The sequence below is a fragment of the Neofelis nebulosa genome, chromosome 16, assembly GCF_028018385.1.
Source record: "Neofelis nebulosa isolate mNeoNeb1 chromosome 16, mNeoNeb1.pri, whole genome shotgun sequence".
Classification (NCBI taxonomy): domain Eukaryota; kingdom Metazoa; phylum Chordata; class Mammalia; order Carnivora; family Felidae; genus Neofelis; species Neofelis nebulosa.
The window spans coordinates 2757193-2770997 of record NC_080797.1 but is presented as its reverse complement, the minus strand read 5'-3'; the positions used below and the strand labels follow the sequence as shown (position 1 = coordinate 2770997).

At 60.4% G+C, this 13805-nt stretch overlaps 2 protein-coding genes and 1 non-coding gene across 17 annotated transcripts in view; 1 reads left to right on the top strand and 2 right to left on the bottom strand.

Annotated features, from left to right (window-relative positions):
* Positions 1–682: 682 nt before the first annotated feature.
* On the top strand, positions 683–2527 carry RNF227 (ring finger protein 227). The gene is made up of 2 exons (XM_058703916.1): positions 683–1172; positions 1308–2527. The coding sequence occupies exons 1-2, from the start codon at positions 683–685 to the stop codon at positions 1361–1363; spliced, it is 546 nt and encodes a 181-aa protein (XP_058559899.1). The 3' UTR covers positions 1364–2527.
* A 1622-nt stretch (positions 2528–4149) lies between these two features.
* CHD3 (chromodomain helicase DNA binding protein 3) overlaps positions 4150–13805 on the bottom strand; it is a 26349-nt gene continuing 16693 nt past the window's right edge. For 4 of the 15 annotated variants that reach the window (XM_058703997.1, XM_058703996.1, XM_058704001.1 and 1 more), the window contains exons 22-40: positions 13649–13773; positions 13220–13451; positions 12751–12917; positions 12091–12268; positions 11623–11688; positions 11111–11196; positions 10829–10962; positions 10125–10269; positions 9782–9944; positions 9571–9683; positions 9347–9482; positions 9132–9233; positions 8820–8951; positions 8549–8657; positions 7979–8111; positions 7477–7718; positions 6244–6407; positions 5884–6010; positions 4150–5431 (exon numbers count right to left, since the gene is read on the bottom strand). In XM_058703997.1, the coding sequence (XP_058559980.1) occupies positions 5191–5431; positions 5884–6010; positions 6244–6407; positions 7477–7718; positions 7979–8111; positions 8549–8657; positions 8820–8951; positions 9132–9233; positions 9347–9482; positions 9571–9683; positions 9782–9944; positions 10125–10269; positions 10829–10962; positions 11111–11196; positions 11623–11688; positions 12091–12268; positions 12751–12917; positions 13220–13451; positions 13649–13773 (2795 nt within the window). In that variant the 3' untranslated portion in view covers positions 4150–5190. Of the gene's footprint in view, positions 5432–5883; positions 6011–6243; positions 6761–7000; positions 7236–7476; positions 7719–7978; positions 8112–8548; positions 8658–8819; positions 8952–9131; positions 9234–9346; positions 9483–9570; positions 9684–9781; positions 9945–10124; positions 10270–10828; positions 10963–11110; positions 11197–11622; positions 11689–12090; positions 12269–12750; positions 12918–13219; positions 13452–13648; positions 13774–13805 lie in introns of those variants that run through there. The other 11 variants (XM_058703998.1, XM_058704005.1, XM_058704004.1 and 8 more) reach the window with 11 other exon arrangements.
* Positions 10556–10695, bottom strand: LOC131498653 (small Cajal body-specific RNA 21). Its single transcript, XR_009255533.1, has one exon. It is a non-coding gene; the product is annotated as a small Cajal body-specific RNA 21 (non-coding RNA).

The window sequence follows — 13805 nt, the reverse complement described above, 5'->3', positions numbered from 1 at the left end:
CCCGGCATCTAGGTGCCTCCTTAAGTTGAGATGTCAGCTGAGAGGTGAGCAGTTTGAAGAGAATGAGTTTGGGAGGCCAGCCTTACAAGAACACAGGCAGGACGTGCATAATAAAGTGAGTTGAGGGCGGCATCCGTGCAGATTGCCCAGGAGCCCCCTAAAGACTGGGCAGAATGGGCAGTGTCATGGACTTAGGCAGGAAGTCCGGGTGGGGTTGTGAACGAGCCTGAGCAACTGAACCAACAGGCCCAGCGGGCAGCAGAGACCTGGGCAGCGCCCTGGGCCAGCGGCTGAGGGCCAGCGCCGCAAGGGGCCTAGAGATCTGCACACAGAATTGAGGGGGCGCTGGCTTAGTGTTGGGGGACGAAGGAAGGTGCGGGGAGAGCGGGGTGGTGTGCCTCCCGCCGGCCCAGTCCCCGCGCCACCCGGGGCGTCACCTACCTACCCCGCTCGGCCGTCACCTGCATTCCCGGCTTCGCGCCTCCACCGCCCCCACGCGTGCCGCAGCGGGGAGCGACCCAACCACCGGGGTGACGCCTCGAGGGGCGGGGTGTCGCTATTAAAACCGGCGAGAGGCCGCGGCGCCCGCCCCAGGAGTCGACCCAGGCCACTAGGAGGGCCTGTTCGTCCAGCCCACGGAGCCGGCCGAGCCTGCGAAGCCCTCGAGTCCGCGGCGGACACCATGCAGCTCCTGGCGAGGGTGCCGTCCCTTCCGGAGCGGGGCGAGCTGGACTGCAGCATCTGCTACCGGCCCTTCAACCTCGCGGGCCGCGCGCCCCGCCGCCTGCCCGGCACGGCGCGCGCCCGCTGCGGCCACACGCTCTGCACCGCGTGCCTGCGCGGGCTGGCGGCGCGCGGCGACGGCGGCGTGGTGCGCCTGCGCCGCGTCGTCACGTGCCCCTTCTGCCGCGCGCCCACGCCGCTGCCGCGCGGCGGGGCCGCGGAGGTCGCGGTGGACCCGGACTTGTGGTCGCGGCTGGAGGAAAAGGCACGGGCCGAGCGCAAGCCGGACGAGGCGGGCGGGCCGGTGCGGGGAGGCGGCGACGCCGACGACGAGGACGAGAGCGAGGAGGGGACGGGACCCAGGAGCGCGGGCTGGCGCGCGCTCCGGCGGCTGTGGCATCGGGTGCTGGCGCCCGCGCGCCGCTGGCGGCGTCCGCTGCCTAGCAACGGTGAGAGGCCGCCTGAGTGTGTGTGTGTGTGGGGGGGGGGGGGGTTGGCTGCGGGGAGGGGGGTTGCGCCCGGGTTCGTAGGGCCTCGGCCGCGTCCCCCTGCCGCCACTGACCCTCCGTCTGTCCCCCCCCTAGTGCTGTACTGCCCGGAGATAAAGGACCTGGCCCACATGACCCGCTGCACGCTGTAGCGGCGGAGCCTGGAAGCTGCGGCAGAAGAAAGGTGGGAGCTGCATTCTCGGGACACGCTCTAGAGCGGGGATGGGGGGATGCCAAGGCTACCCCCGTCCCCCTTCCCGGGGCTGAGCCCAGGGCAGGAGGGACCGCATCGAGGCATGTGGACGCCGAGCTGGGAGGCTTGTAGCAAATCGCCCCTCTCTGCGGACTGCGCCCGCCTCGCTCCCAAGAAGGTGGAAACAAAATCTACATCCCCGGGGGAAGGAGACATTGTTTCCTTAGCTGTGACTTTGGCTTTTGTCCAGGGAAGCGTGGAGGCACGGTAGGTCCTATTTTAGCGACTCCGTGTCCAGTGGTTGGAAAAAAAAATTTTTTTTAATGTTTATTATTTATTTTTGAGAGAGTGACACACAGACACAGCATGAGCAGGGGAGAGGCAGAGAAAGAGGGAGACACAGCATCCGAAGCAGGCTCCAGGCTCTGAGCTGTCATCACAGAGCCCGACGCCGGGCTCCAACCCAAGAACCGGCCTGAGCTGCAGCTGGAGGCGCTCAACCTGAAGTTGGTCACTTAACTGCCCGAGCCACCCAGGTGCCCCATGGGGTTGAAACAAAAAAAATTTTTAAGACAAAATGGAAGAGGGGAGGCCGGTTTTTGTGTGCTGTTAATAATCCCGCTTCTCTGGCACCTTAGAAAGCTGAGAAAAATAAGACGTATTGGTTCTCCCCCCCCCCCCCCCCCCCCCCCCCCCCCCAGTGCTGGTATGCTTGTCTCCCGATTCCCAGTGGTGTGTTGGTAAAATTATTGAGATGCCTGTCTGCTTCATTTCACAATCTCCCTTCAACTAGTTAGGGCAGGTATCAGAAGGTCCAGAGGGCGTTTTTTATCTGAGGCACCTAATTAGGGCCTATCAAGGGTAGGAAAGCCATTTGGTGAAGGCATCACATTTTAATCTTGTGATATTATCTGTCATTGTCACAGTCACAGGGAAAACACGGTCGCTACTGAAAAAATAAAAAAGATGCTCATCACAGAATTTTAAACTAGTGCCCCACAATTGGACAGCTTCTATCCTATGCCAGGATTCTATTTTAAAATCTTGTAAGTTACGTTAGGAGAGTATAATTATAGTTTAGAAACAGCAGCATCAGTGGCATTACAAAATCTCAGGATCCCCACTTCAGACTCTTGACTTGTGTTTGTTTGTTTTTTTTTAATTTCTTTTTTAACATTTATTTATTTTTGAGACAGAGAGAGACAGAGCATGAATGGGGGAGGGTCAGAGAGAGAGGGAGACACAGAATCTGAAACAGCTTCCAGGCTCTGAGCTGTCAGCACAGAGCCCGACGCGGGGCTTGAACTCATGGACCGCAAGATCATGACCTGAGCCAAAGTGAGACGCTCAACTGACTGAGCCACCCAGGTGCCCCAAGACTCTTGAGTTTTAACAAGAATCCTAGGTGATCTGTACGCATAGAAACATTTAAGAACGGCGGTCCATGGGGCGCCTGGGTGGCGCAGTCGGTTAGGCGTCCGACTTCAGCCAGGTCACGATCTCGCGGTCCGTGAGTTCGAGCCCCGCGTCAGGCTCTGGGCTGATGGCTCGGAGCCTGGAGCCTGTTTCTGATTCTGTGTCTCCCTCTCTCTCTGCCCCTCCCCCGTTCATGCTCTGTCTCTCTCTGTCCCAAAAATAAATAAAAAATGTTGAAAAAAAAAAAAATTTTAAGAACGGCGGTCCACATCCTAGACTTGCGAGGCTATCACCATCTGCGGTGGAGTATTGAAAACAGTTGGGATAAGCGATCTGCATTTTATTGGAGGTCGTAAAGGGACCTTCTGTTGCTGAAGAAATCTTTCACGTGCGCACTTATTATGTTGCACTTTTCCTGAGTTAAAAATGTGAATTTATGAAATATCAAACCTCAGTTTTTATAACTGTATCTTAGCATCTTCCTGTCCTTGTCTTAGCCTGAATGTTCCCTGTTTGGGGAGGCCTTTCTCATCCACCTAATGTGGTCCCTTCCTTCACAGGTGCTCTGTTGCACAACTTACTTTGTTTTCAGATAGCGTGTGCCTTTCGTGGGTGTGAGCTCCAGGAGAGCAATGGCTGACTTGTGACTTGTATCCCCCAGGGCGAAAAGCAGTGTTTAATGTATAGTATGTGCTCAATAAATGCTGGTTGGGTAGATCTTTTCTTTTTTAACACATTAGCCTCAAAACCTAAGTGTCTGGTCTCAACCTCTGAGCGGCGCTGGTCATGAACAGTACGTGTCAAGGAAGTATCTAGCAGTTCAGATCTTTGGCAAGTATGACCCCCCCCCCCCGACTCCTTTTTTAAAAAAAGGTGCTCTGCTCCCCCACTTGGAACTGAGCCTGCGAGGCTGGACTGAACTCTACTGACTCCTACAGGAACTCAGCAACTTGAAGGTGGAAAGCGTGATGAAAAGGAAGGATGGGAGGCAGTTCAGAATCGTGCCCAGTCCCCTCCGCCCACTTCGCCCCTGCCCAGGAAGCCCTACCTGGTCTCTGATCTCAGCCTGAGGGCTGCGTGGTAGCCTGCTGCTCCCTCACCCTCCATCTCTACACTGAGTTCATCACACCAGGGTTGGGGTGGGAGAAAGAGCCTCGGAATTTTAGTTGGTGATCCAAGGAAAAATAAGAAACAGGAAGTCAGGAGATTAAAAAAAAAGAAAGGAAAAGAAAGATGGGTAACACGAAATGGCAGAAAGCAGTACCCTTTCTTTCCCTATTCCCCCCCACCACCAAAGAAGTCCCCCACTCAAAAATAACAGAGCACACAGAAAGGAAAGTATAATTTATATGTACAACCAATACACCTGATACAGAAGAGGGGATGGGGACAGCCCAGGAGTGGGGAGTGAAGAGACTGGGAAGGGGGCAGCAAGAAAGTGAGGGGCAGCGAAGAGGAAGTAGGGGTTCGCCATGCAAACTGCCCCCCTCCCCGGCCCCTCCTGGGGGGGAGGGTATGCCCGTGTCTCCCCAGCCTGCCCCCCGCTGTTTCGTTCTGGTCCCAAAGGCAAGGTCGTCCCCCTGACGAGGCCCCCTGCCTGACCCACTCAAATGTAGTCCGTGTTCAGGCCTTCAGGAGGGAGGGCAGAAGTCCTCTGAGAACCTGAACCCAAGAGCCGGGGGCTCCCCCATGTCTGGCCTGTAGTATTTTCTCCCACCCTTTCTAGGTTACCCGGATCCCTAGAACAGATTGGGGAGCTCCTCTTTGGCTTGAAGGAGTATCGCCCAACCGTTACTCTCTCTGGGGGGGGGGGGGGGGGTGTGGTCCTTGGTCCCTAGGGAGAGGGGCAGATTCCCAACACAAGATGCCGGTGCGCAGGAGGTAACAGCCAGTGATTCTGAGGCTTTATTCCGAGGCTGACCGGGAGTGGGCTCCCTCCCTTTAACTGCTCGCCCTCAGCATGGTGGGGGGGGGGGAGGTAGGGAAGGAAACATGCAGCCACCCCTCCTCTTCCCTTCCTCCCTCTCTCAAGTCCCCCTCCTCTCTTCAGAGCCGTCCCCCCCCCCCGCCCCCCACAAAGTTCCTAAAGGCCAGGCAAGGCTAACCCCCACCTCCGCAGGGGATGGCGCTCGTACTGCAGGAGTAAAGACTGGGGAGGCTCCACCTCTTTCCTCCCCACAACCACATATCCAGAAGCTGTGTGTTGGGCGGGGGGAGAAAGGGACTCAGAAGACCCCGCTAACCGCCTCCCACCCAGACCTCTTCGCACCAGCACGGCCTTCAAAGCGTGGTGGGAAAGGTGCACGGGAGGAGGGAGAGACAAAGGGCCCTTCTTGAAGAGAGGAGTCGTAGAGAGGGGTAGGGGGGCTCCTAGCCCAGAGGTGGCCCCAGGGGTGGGGAAGGTGGAGAATTGGCCGCAGGTCCCAGAGCCTGAGCTGGGGGGCGGCCCCGGGCACGAGGCCTGGGTGATGGGCAGGCCTGGGGTCCGGTCAGTCGTCTATACAGATCACCTCCCCGGCTCGGGGCTCCTTCCGATCCAGCCCGTCTGACGCCAGTGCCCCCACCATTTCCTTCTCCTTCTTCACCAGCACCGGAGGGCCGTTGGTGGCGGCTGTGTGGGAAGGGGGTGAGGAAGGGTCAATCCTGACTCCGCTCCCAGACATGGCTTCCCGGCCAGAGCGCTTCACTGCTAGGTTACCTCGTGCCCCTTGTGATTTTCCAGGGTGGCGGGGTGGGGGGAAGACGAGGGCGAACCCCTCTCACGTTCCAACTCCATTACCCACCCTCCTGACTTCAGCTTCTCTTCCCCAGAAGTAACCCAGACGGGGGAGGCTTGGGTAAGCAGGACCCAGCCACAGAACCACTGAAAGCCTTAGGTTTTTGGCAACGGCATTGGAAGGGAAATTAAAGGGTGGGAAGGCCAGAGCCCAGCACGACTCCACTCCGTGGAACAGTGGACACGTGCCCGTAAGCGGGATGGGCCGGAGCAGTAAACGGGCAGCTGAGCGGGGCTGAAGCTCGGAGAGGAGAACCGGGAAGAGCGGGGAGGAGTCCCCGGCTGACCTGTGATGAAGGACCCTGCAGGCATCTGGCTGTAATTGGCGCCTGCGGCGGCCAGGGCCCCTACGGGTGCGGCGCTGAAGGCCGCCCCGTACCCCGGAGGAGTAGCGTACGGACCCGGGGGGAAGGCCTGCAAGAGAGAGCAAGCCCACGTTAGAGGCGCCAAAGCCTGAGAGAGAAAAGACGCCGTAGGGTGAACACGGGTCAACTCCAGAACTACTGAGCGCGTGGCATAGACGCAGGGAGCCTCGAGGGTGGGGAGCGTGTTGGAGCAAGGCGGTTTTCCGCACGGTCTAGAGTCGACGGGAACGTGGGCAGGAGAGCGCCCACGGGGAAAAGTGGAGTTGGGACAACGAGGGTTACCGGTGTGGGGTGAGGCTCCGTGCCCTTGCTGGCCAGCCGGCTGAGGATGCTGCGCTCGGACATCTGAAGGCGGGCTGCGATGGGGGGTATTCGGGACAGCGTGGCGGGCAGGCGGGTCACGTCCGCCTTCATGTCGCTCAGCAACTCCTCCAGCTGGTTCAGAACTGGGGCCCGGGCCACGGAGAAAGAGGGGCAAGAGAAAGACAGGGAAAGGGAGAGGTGGAGCCAGGAAAAGACGAGGAGTCAGGTGGACAGACACAGTCAGAAAGACAGAGAGAGGAGGAGGTCAGAGATACCAAAGAACCAGAGGTCAAGAAAATGACAGAGTAGACAGAAAGAGTGACTCGGGCGGGGGGGGGGGTGGAGAAAAGGCATCAGGTGAAGAATCAGAGAGACCAGAACACAGATGGAGAGAGAGGAAAGGAAACGGGAATACGGAGAAAAGGGAGATTGGGGGGGGGGGGGGGGGGGCGGACATTGGAAGACACGGGGCGGGGAGTTGTCAGAACATCCCATACTGCAAGAGTGAGGTTTTGGGGGTGGGGAGGACGGGGAGGAAATAGTCAGGAGGTGTGGGAGGTGGTAAGTGGTGTCGAAGATTCGAGGAATCAGGGTTTTAATATGTGAGGGGGAGGGAGGTTAGAGGATCAGCATTACAGATTCAAGGAATTAGAACAGGAATCGAGGGGGCCAGGAGTCAGTCACTACGTCAGACAGGATTAGATGGTTAGAGGGCTTTGGAACTTAATCTATTATCAGTAGGGTGAGAGGGTTGGGGAGAAAGGGGTGAAGGTCAACGGGAAGCTTCGTGGGGCAGGGTCAGAGGGTGGGACGGTGGCAGTTTCTGTCTTGTGGGGCGAGCGAGACGTGAGGAACGTGATTTCTGGGACCGGGGGCGGGAAGGATTTTTGGGGGCTACACACAGGCCAAGGCCCCGGAGAGGGTGCTATTAGCGGTATGGCAGGCGTGTGGGTCAACGAAGAAGTTCCGCCCTGTGGAGGGGACGCGGCACAGTCTCACGGAGTTTGGGGAAGGGGGGAGGGTCCCTCCACTGGGCACTGGTGTGACCGCTAGTGGGCGCGGACGAGGGCTGGCTCGCACAAACCCTAGAGGCTAGAACCACGGGGTGGCCGGGTGGGTCAGGGTGGGGTTAGAGGTCAGAGGGGGGTGGTTCAGAGGGGAAAGGGGTCAGAGGGGTGGGAAGATTTTGAGGGGTGCGGGGTGAAGACTTACGCAGCGTTGTGGGCCCTCCCCCGCGCGGGGCCGCCGCGGCCCTTACCCTTGTGCAGGACGGCGTTGGCCGGCTTGTTCCCCGCCAGCGACTCCTTGGAGAGGTGCTGGTGGCTCTCGGCCAGGCACTCGGCCTCGGCGAAGCGGGCGTGGAGGGCCATGGCGGGGTGCGCCGGCTCCTGCGATAGGTTCAGGTAGGCCGCCCGCCGAAGCTGCTCCTCGATCACCAGCGCCTGCTCCAGGAGCTGGGGACCCGGCGGGAGGGTGAACGTGGGCCGGTGGGGGGGCAGCGCTGCGGCCCCACGCTGCCCTCGCTGCCGGCCCAGAGCACCCCAGCCTCACACCGGGATGGACCGTGACAACCCAGCACGGCCACGAGGTCACGCTCCGCTCTGGGCCCCCGGCGTCGCTGCCACCCTCACGGTGTCAACCTTCCCCACAGACCTGGTCCCACCTCTGACCCAACCCCCTCCTCAACGCTGTTCCTTCTCTCTCTGATCCCCACCTTGAACCTCCGGGCCAGGAACTTATTTTTCATCTCCAGGAAGTTCCCCTTATTGGCTTCGGTTTTAAACGGCTCATTGATAATGGCAAACTGAGCATCATTCTGGATGTCCTGCCACCGTGCATAGCCGTGGCTGCGACGAGGGAGGGGCCGTCAAGGAATTTAACAGGGATGCGCTGCGCTACGAACGCTTCTCTCCGAGATGCCTGGGCGGCTCAGTCGGTTAAGCGTCTGACTTCGGCTCAGGTCATGATCTCGCGGTCTGGGAGTTCGAGCCCCGCGTCGGGTTCTGTGCTGACAGCTCAGGGCCCGGAGCCTGCTTCCGATTCTGTGTCTCCCTCTCTCTCTCTGCCCCTCCCCCACTCATGCTCTGTCTCTCTCCCTCTCAAAAATTTAAACAAACATTAAGAAAATTTTTTAAAGACCAAAAATCACTCCTTCCCTTTGACCTGATCTCCCCCAAAGTGTGGCACGGCCCCCCTTCCCTGGGTGCGAACTCTTCTTTCTCTGTAGCTCCCCTCTCCGGGCTGGGAGAACTATTTTTTTTCTTGCGTTCTTATCAAAGGATACAGGACAATCCCAGCCAGAAGCCAGTAGTCGTGTCTTCGGTGCCAGATCTCGTTGAGTCTCCCCGAGGAAATAGCTGCCCGTTCCTCATTCTGCCACAGCGTGTGAAGCTCTGAGAAGCGAGCAGGAGACAGAGACGGGGCGTCAGGACTCGGGGAACCACAGCCAGCTCGGCAGCCGGGCGGAGGTGAGGGGTGTGGACAGCCGGAGGGGACAGTGCCCATGAGGATGAGCGCATCCCAGTGAGGAGCAGGCGGCAGGGACAGCCCCCCACCTGTGAAGCCGCCGTCTGCGATGTTGAACATGAACCGAGGCTTCTCCGCCTTCTCCTCGCGCCGCCCGTTGGACCGTGGCTCGTCCCGAGGAGGCCCCGGTCGCAGCTCCCGGTCCCCTTTCACATCCTCTGCTGGGGCAGACGGGGCAGAGCTCACACCTCGGCAGGGGCTCCTCCCAGCCCCGAAGACCCCGCCCTGCACCAGACAGGCTCTGAAACGGTACCCCCGCCCCCAGGACCCAGGCATTTGGCCCCCAGACTCCACCACCCGATTCCCCAGGGACGCAGGTGTCCAGTCCTTCCACCCATTACCTCTCTTGCCCAAATCCCCTGTCTCCCCCTCCGGCCTCTCCCTGTGTTCCTGTCCATCCAATGGCTTCTCCTCCCCCCTCTCTCCTGGCGTTGACTCTGTGGCTGTGGGAGGGGGAAGGGGACACGAAGGGAGGATGTCACCCTCATCCCCTGACCCCGGAAGAGGGAACTCCCACATTCGAGGCCCCTCATCAGCCCTAAGCCCATGAACCCACCTGACTTCTCTCTGTCCCCCCGGTACCCAGGTTCAGGCTCCATTTCTCCTGGTATTCCAGACACCTCTTCCTCTAGAGGAATCTTCCTTGGCTCCAGCCGCTCCCCAAGCGACGGGGCTGGGCTAGGGGCGTCGGCCTAGAAGACGACCATGGGGTCAGGATGAAGCAGAGATTCCGGAGACCTTGACTGTCTCCTTCTCTGGGGGAGCCAGGCAGCCACACACCTCTGTTTCCATCTTCTCGATCTTCCTCTCGGGCTTCTCCTCCTGGTTTTCCGCTTCATCCTTTTCAAGAGGTGTCCTGACGCCATCTCCCTTCTCACTTGGAGCCGGAGTAGCTGCAGGGGGCAGGCAGAGACCCCACGCTGTCTCCCACTCCTCTGCCCACGGGGCGCTGGCTCCCTGCCCACCCCTCCTGCGTCCCGACCCCCGTTACCAGGTTTAGAAGTGCAAGGGCTGTTTGTGGCAGAAGCCTCCGGGGTGGTGGGAGACGTTTTGGTAGGAGAGGAGGCCCTGGAGGAGCGCTTAGAGTCGGCACTGGGGTCGGGCATCAGCTCGGGCATCGACCAGCGCCCATTGATGTGCTCAAACTCCTGCACCTGAGAGGGGCACCGGGACCGTGGGGGGACAGGGGTCAGCTGCGGGCGCTGGACACACAGGAAGCTCAGCCCCGTCCGGGTCTCCTCTCCCGCCAGCCTGAATCCAGAACTCGGGGTCGCCAGGCAGAGGGGTCACGGAGCCTAGGTGGCCAGCTTGACTCTGGCCAAGGAGACGAGTACCTTCTTCTTGACGAGAGACATGACTCCAATTCGGGTCAACACTTGCTGGCGACTCAGGCCCTCCCGAGGGACCCCGTCAGCAAAGGTTTCAGAACCGTCTGCCCCGGGCTCACACAGATGGCGCATGAACAGAGACACATAGGCCCTGGGGAGCGTGGGGAGGGACGCAGGTTAGGAGAGCTTCAGGAGGGGCCCGAGCAGCCAGCGAGGATGTCACCCTCATCCCCTGAACCCTAAACTCCCACGGTGCCTCCAGGGTGCCCCCAGGGGTCCTCCCAGGGCCGCTCAATCGCCCCGCAACCAGCCCTCCAAACCCCATCTCCCGCCTCCGCCCCTCCCCTTGTGTCTCCACGGTCTCCGTGGCCTCGGTGCGTCCTTCCTAGGCCCCATCAGTCAGCTCTTCGTCCCGTCCACCAGCTCCCCTACCAAGCAAATGTGAGGCGAGGCCAGCCCGGGGCAAGGTTCCTGTCTGAACCACCTGCCCTGTGGGGGAGGAAGCCAGGCCTCTCTGCTCTAGGCTCGGCTGAGGGGAGGTGGGCAGGCTGAGTCCACGCCCCAGGAAACCGAGCCAGAAAACGCCGCGTGGCAGGGGAGCGTGATGAATCAGTTGAGTAAGGTCGCATCACGTGGCGGCCAAGAGGAAGGAGTGGACACGCACGGCTCGTACCCTCGCGTGCAGCTCCACCCCGGGTGCCCGCACTCACTTGAACTCCTTCTCGGTCTTGCCCCTGAGGTCCCGCACCAGCCACTGCGTGGTGAAGGCGTCCTGTGGTGGCATCCCCCAGCGCATCACGGCGTTGAGGAAGGCCTTCCGCTGCCGGGTGTTGAATCCCAGCACCTGAGGGTCGGGGCAAGCGGGCAGCGGGCCGTGAGCGTCCCAGCATCTCGCTTCTTGGTCCTTCCCCTCAGCGACTCGGCCTCGGTCCCCCACTCCCGGCTTCATCCTCTCCTTAAGGAACACGCGGGGGCCTGGGCCCGGCTCTCACCTCAATGTTGCCCCCAACTCGAGCCAGCAGGGGAGGCAGCGGCTTGTCCTTTTCGTTCCGGAGCTGCCTCTTGGACTGTCGACGCCCTGGGTGTGTGTGTGGAGGGGGAGGGTGACCTGGTTAGTGGGGCCCCCACCTCCTCCACCCCTCGGTCCTTCTCAGCACCCCAGCCCACAGGACGCAGAACCCAGGCAAGGCCTGGGTCACGTGGCACTTTCAGCCCTACCAACCCGGCGGGTCTGGAAGAAGCCAGTCACGTTAACACCCTGGCAACAGACACTCGATGCGAGCCAGGTTACCCATGGGAATGTAAAGCTTTCTCGATTTTTCATCGAGCCATCTAAGCCCGTGTGATCACATACTCCAAGTTTTAACAGTGGAGAGATCGTGGCTATCTCGTCCTTTTAGTGCGTCTCCAGAAAAGCACTTGTTTGCACAAAAGCAGGGGACTTAAGGGCTCCGGGAGGGAAACAGGAAGGGTTAAGGTGGAAAATCAGGAAAACAGGTGCCACCTTCCGGACGCTCATCAAAGTCTTCATCTTCCTCCTCCGATCCCACGGAGTATTCGGACTGGTTGTCTGTGGGGAGGCAGCACAGTGGTTGGCGACGGCTCCCGGGATAAGCCCTTTCTGCCTGGAGGCCTCCCCTTCTCCGGCCCCGGGCCCCCTGGTGATGCCAGGTGACTGCCGCAGTCTGACTCGGGGGCCACGTCCCGAACAGCGTGGTGTCCGATCGCCGCTCGCCTCGTCCCTGCTCACCTCCGACTCCCGCAGGTCCTGCACCAGGCGAGGACCCCGGGTGCCCACACGGGGCCTCTGCAGCCACCAGCTGGCTGAGGCCGCGCACGAAGCCGCCTGGCCTCCTGGCAGGTCCCGCGGACCCCTCCCAGCCTCTTGCCCCTCCACGGCCCTCTAAATGCACCCCGGCCTCCAGACTCCTCCTCGGCCCTCTCCAGCTCCTCCGTCGGGGGCGGTCCTCACCTTGGTCCTCCTGAGCGGCGTCGTTGTAGTTGACCTGCTTGCGAACCCGCTTGCCCTTGCCGAGATTCCGGGCCAGGTCTTCCTGCTGTTGCTCGTAGTGATGCCTCAGCAGCTTCTCCCAGTAGTCGGGGTCCACGTTCTCCTCCTGCTTGATGATCTCTCGTTCGATCTCCTCAATCTGAAGGGCAGCAGAACGAACGCTGGCAGCCTCCCTCTTCGCCCGCCCGGGGCTTGCACCGCGACAAAGCCCCTGCTCCCCTGCCGCCCGGTTTCCTGGACTCTGCGTGAATTTCCCGGGCATCGCACACCTTCCTTCCTTCTTACCCGCGACGTGCTTCTCCTCTGCTCCCACCTGCCTGTCTCCTAAACCTCTCCTCCAGCGCCCTCTGCGTCCCTCTCGCTCTCACCCAGAGCCACCGCGGCACCGCCTTCTGTGTCTATCGGTACTTTCTTCGCCTAAGTCTTCCGCAAAGTCTGCTCTCGCCCGCTAGGGAGACAACCTGTCTGAGGTCCACTACTGCCCTTTGCTGGGTGCAGCGGGAAGAGAGCACATAAAAGACAAGAGCGGAAGGGGAGCCTCCTACTTCGAGGTCCAATAAGGGACTCTACCCTTCAGAGGTGGCCCCAGGCTACACAGCGTTGTGACCCCAAGCCTCTCACCTTGTCCTCCTCCCGCACCACGTACTGCGCCACCTTGAAGGAGCTCAGATACTCGTTCATGTTCTGCACGTCGGTGTCCTCTGTCGCATCCTGGTTCCGGTCCAACAGCCGCGCGATGGCCTCATTGTCGTAGTGAATCACGCTGCTGTCCTCCTCCTTGTTCTCCCCTGGTGGAGACCGGGAACGAGGGGGGACCCTGAGTTCCAACCAGAACCTCGGGCAGAACTTTAGCAAAGGGTCAGTGAAAAACCCTCCAATCTGCTTCCTTTTCCCAGGAGCTCAAAGGGGAGAAGACCCTTTCCCCGGGAGTCTAGAGATTTGTGGTTGTTTTCAACCCTCCGTGTAAGAAGAGAGGCCGACCTTCCTCCCCAGGCTGCACAGGGGAGCGTTTCTGGAAGGGTTTCAGAAGAGAAGTGCTCCCGTGAGGGCAGGGGGCTGCTTTCCAGAAGCCACAGGAAAAGGTTCTCACCCTCGTTCTCATCCTTGAACAGCTCCTCGGTGCCGAACTTGAGGATGTCGTCCAGCTCCTGCTTGGACATGGAGCCCGCCTTGGAGCCCAGCCCAGGCCGCACCACCAGGTGGGTGAGCATCATCTTCCTCTTGGCCACCTGTGTGATGCGCTCCTCCACGGACGCTCGAGTCACAAACCGGTAAATCATCACTTTGTTGGCCTGGCCGATCCGGTGAGCACGGCTGAAGGCCTGCAGGGGCAAGGAGACAGTGGGGATGAACTGGGGTCGGGGGGGTGGCAGGGCCTGCGACGCAGCTCACGTGCCTGGGAACGGAGGCTCATCTATTCCCGAGAGCTTCCTTTCTGACCCCAGGACACAACACTCTCTGCCCAGAGCCCACATTTCCTTGCTAACTGGGGCAGAGGCTCCAGGAGGCGAGTTCCCACCTGGATGTCATTATGAGGGTTCCAGTCGGAATCGAAGATGATGACAGTGTCGGCAGTGGCCAGATTGATGCCCAGGCCCCCGGCCCGGGTGGACAGTAGGAAGCAGAACTGCTGGGCACCAGGAGCTGGGGGCAGAGAAAGAGGTTAGGCACCTGCT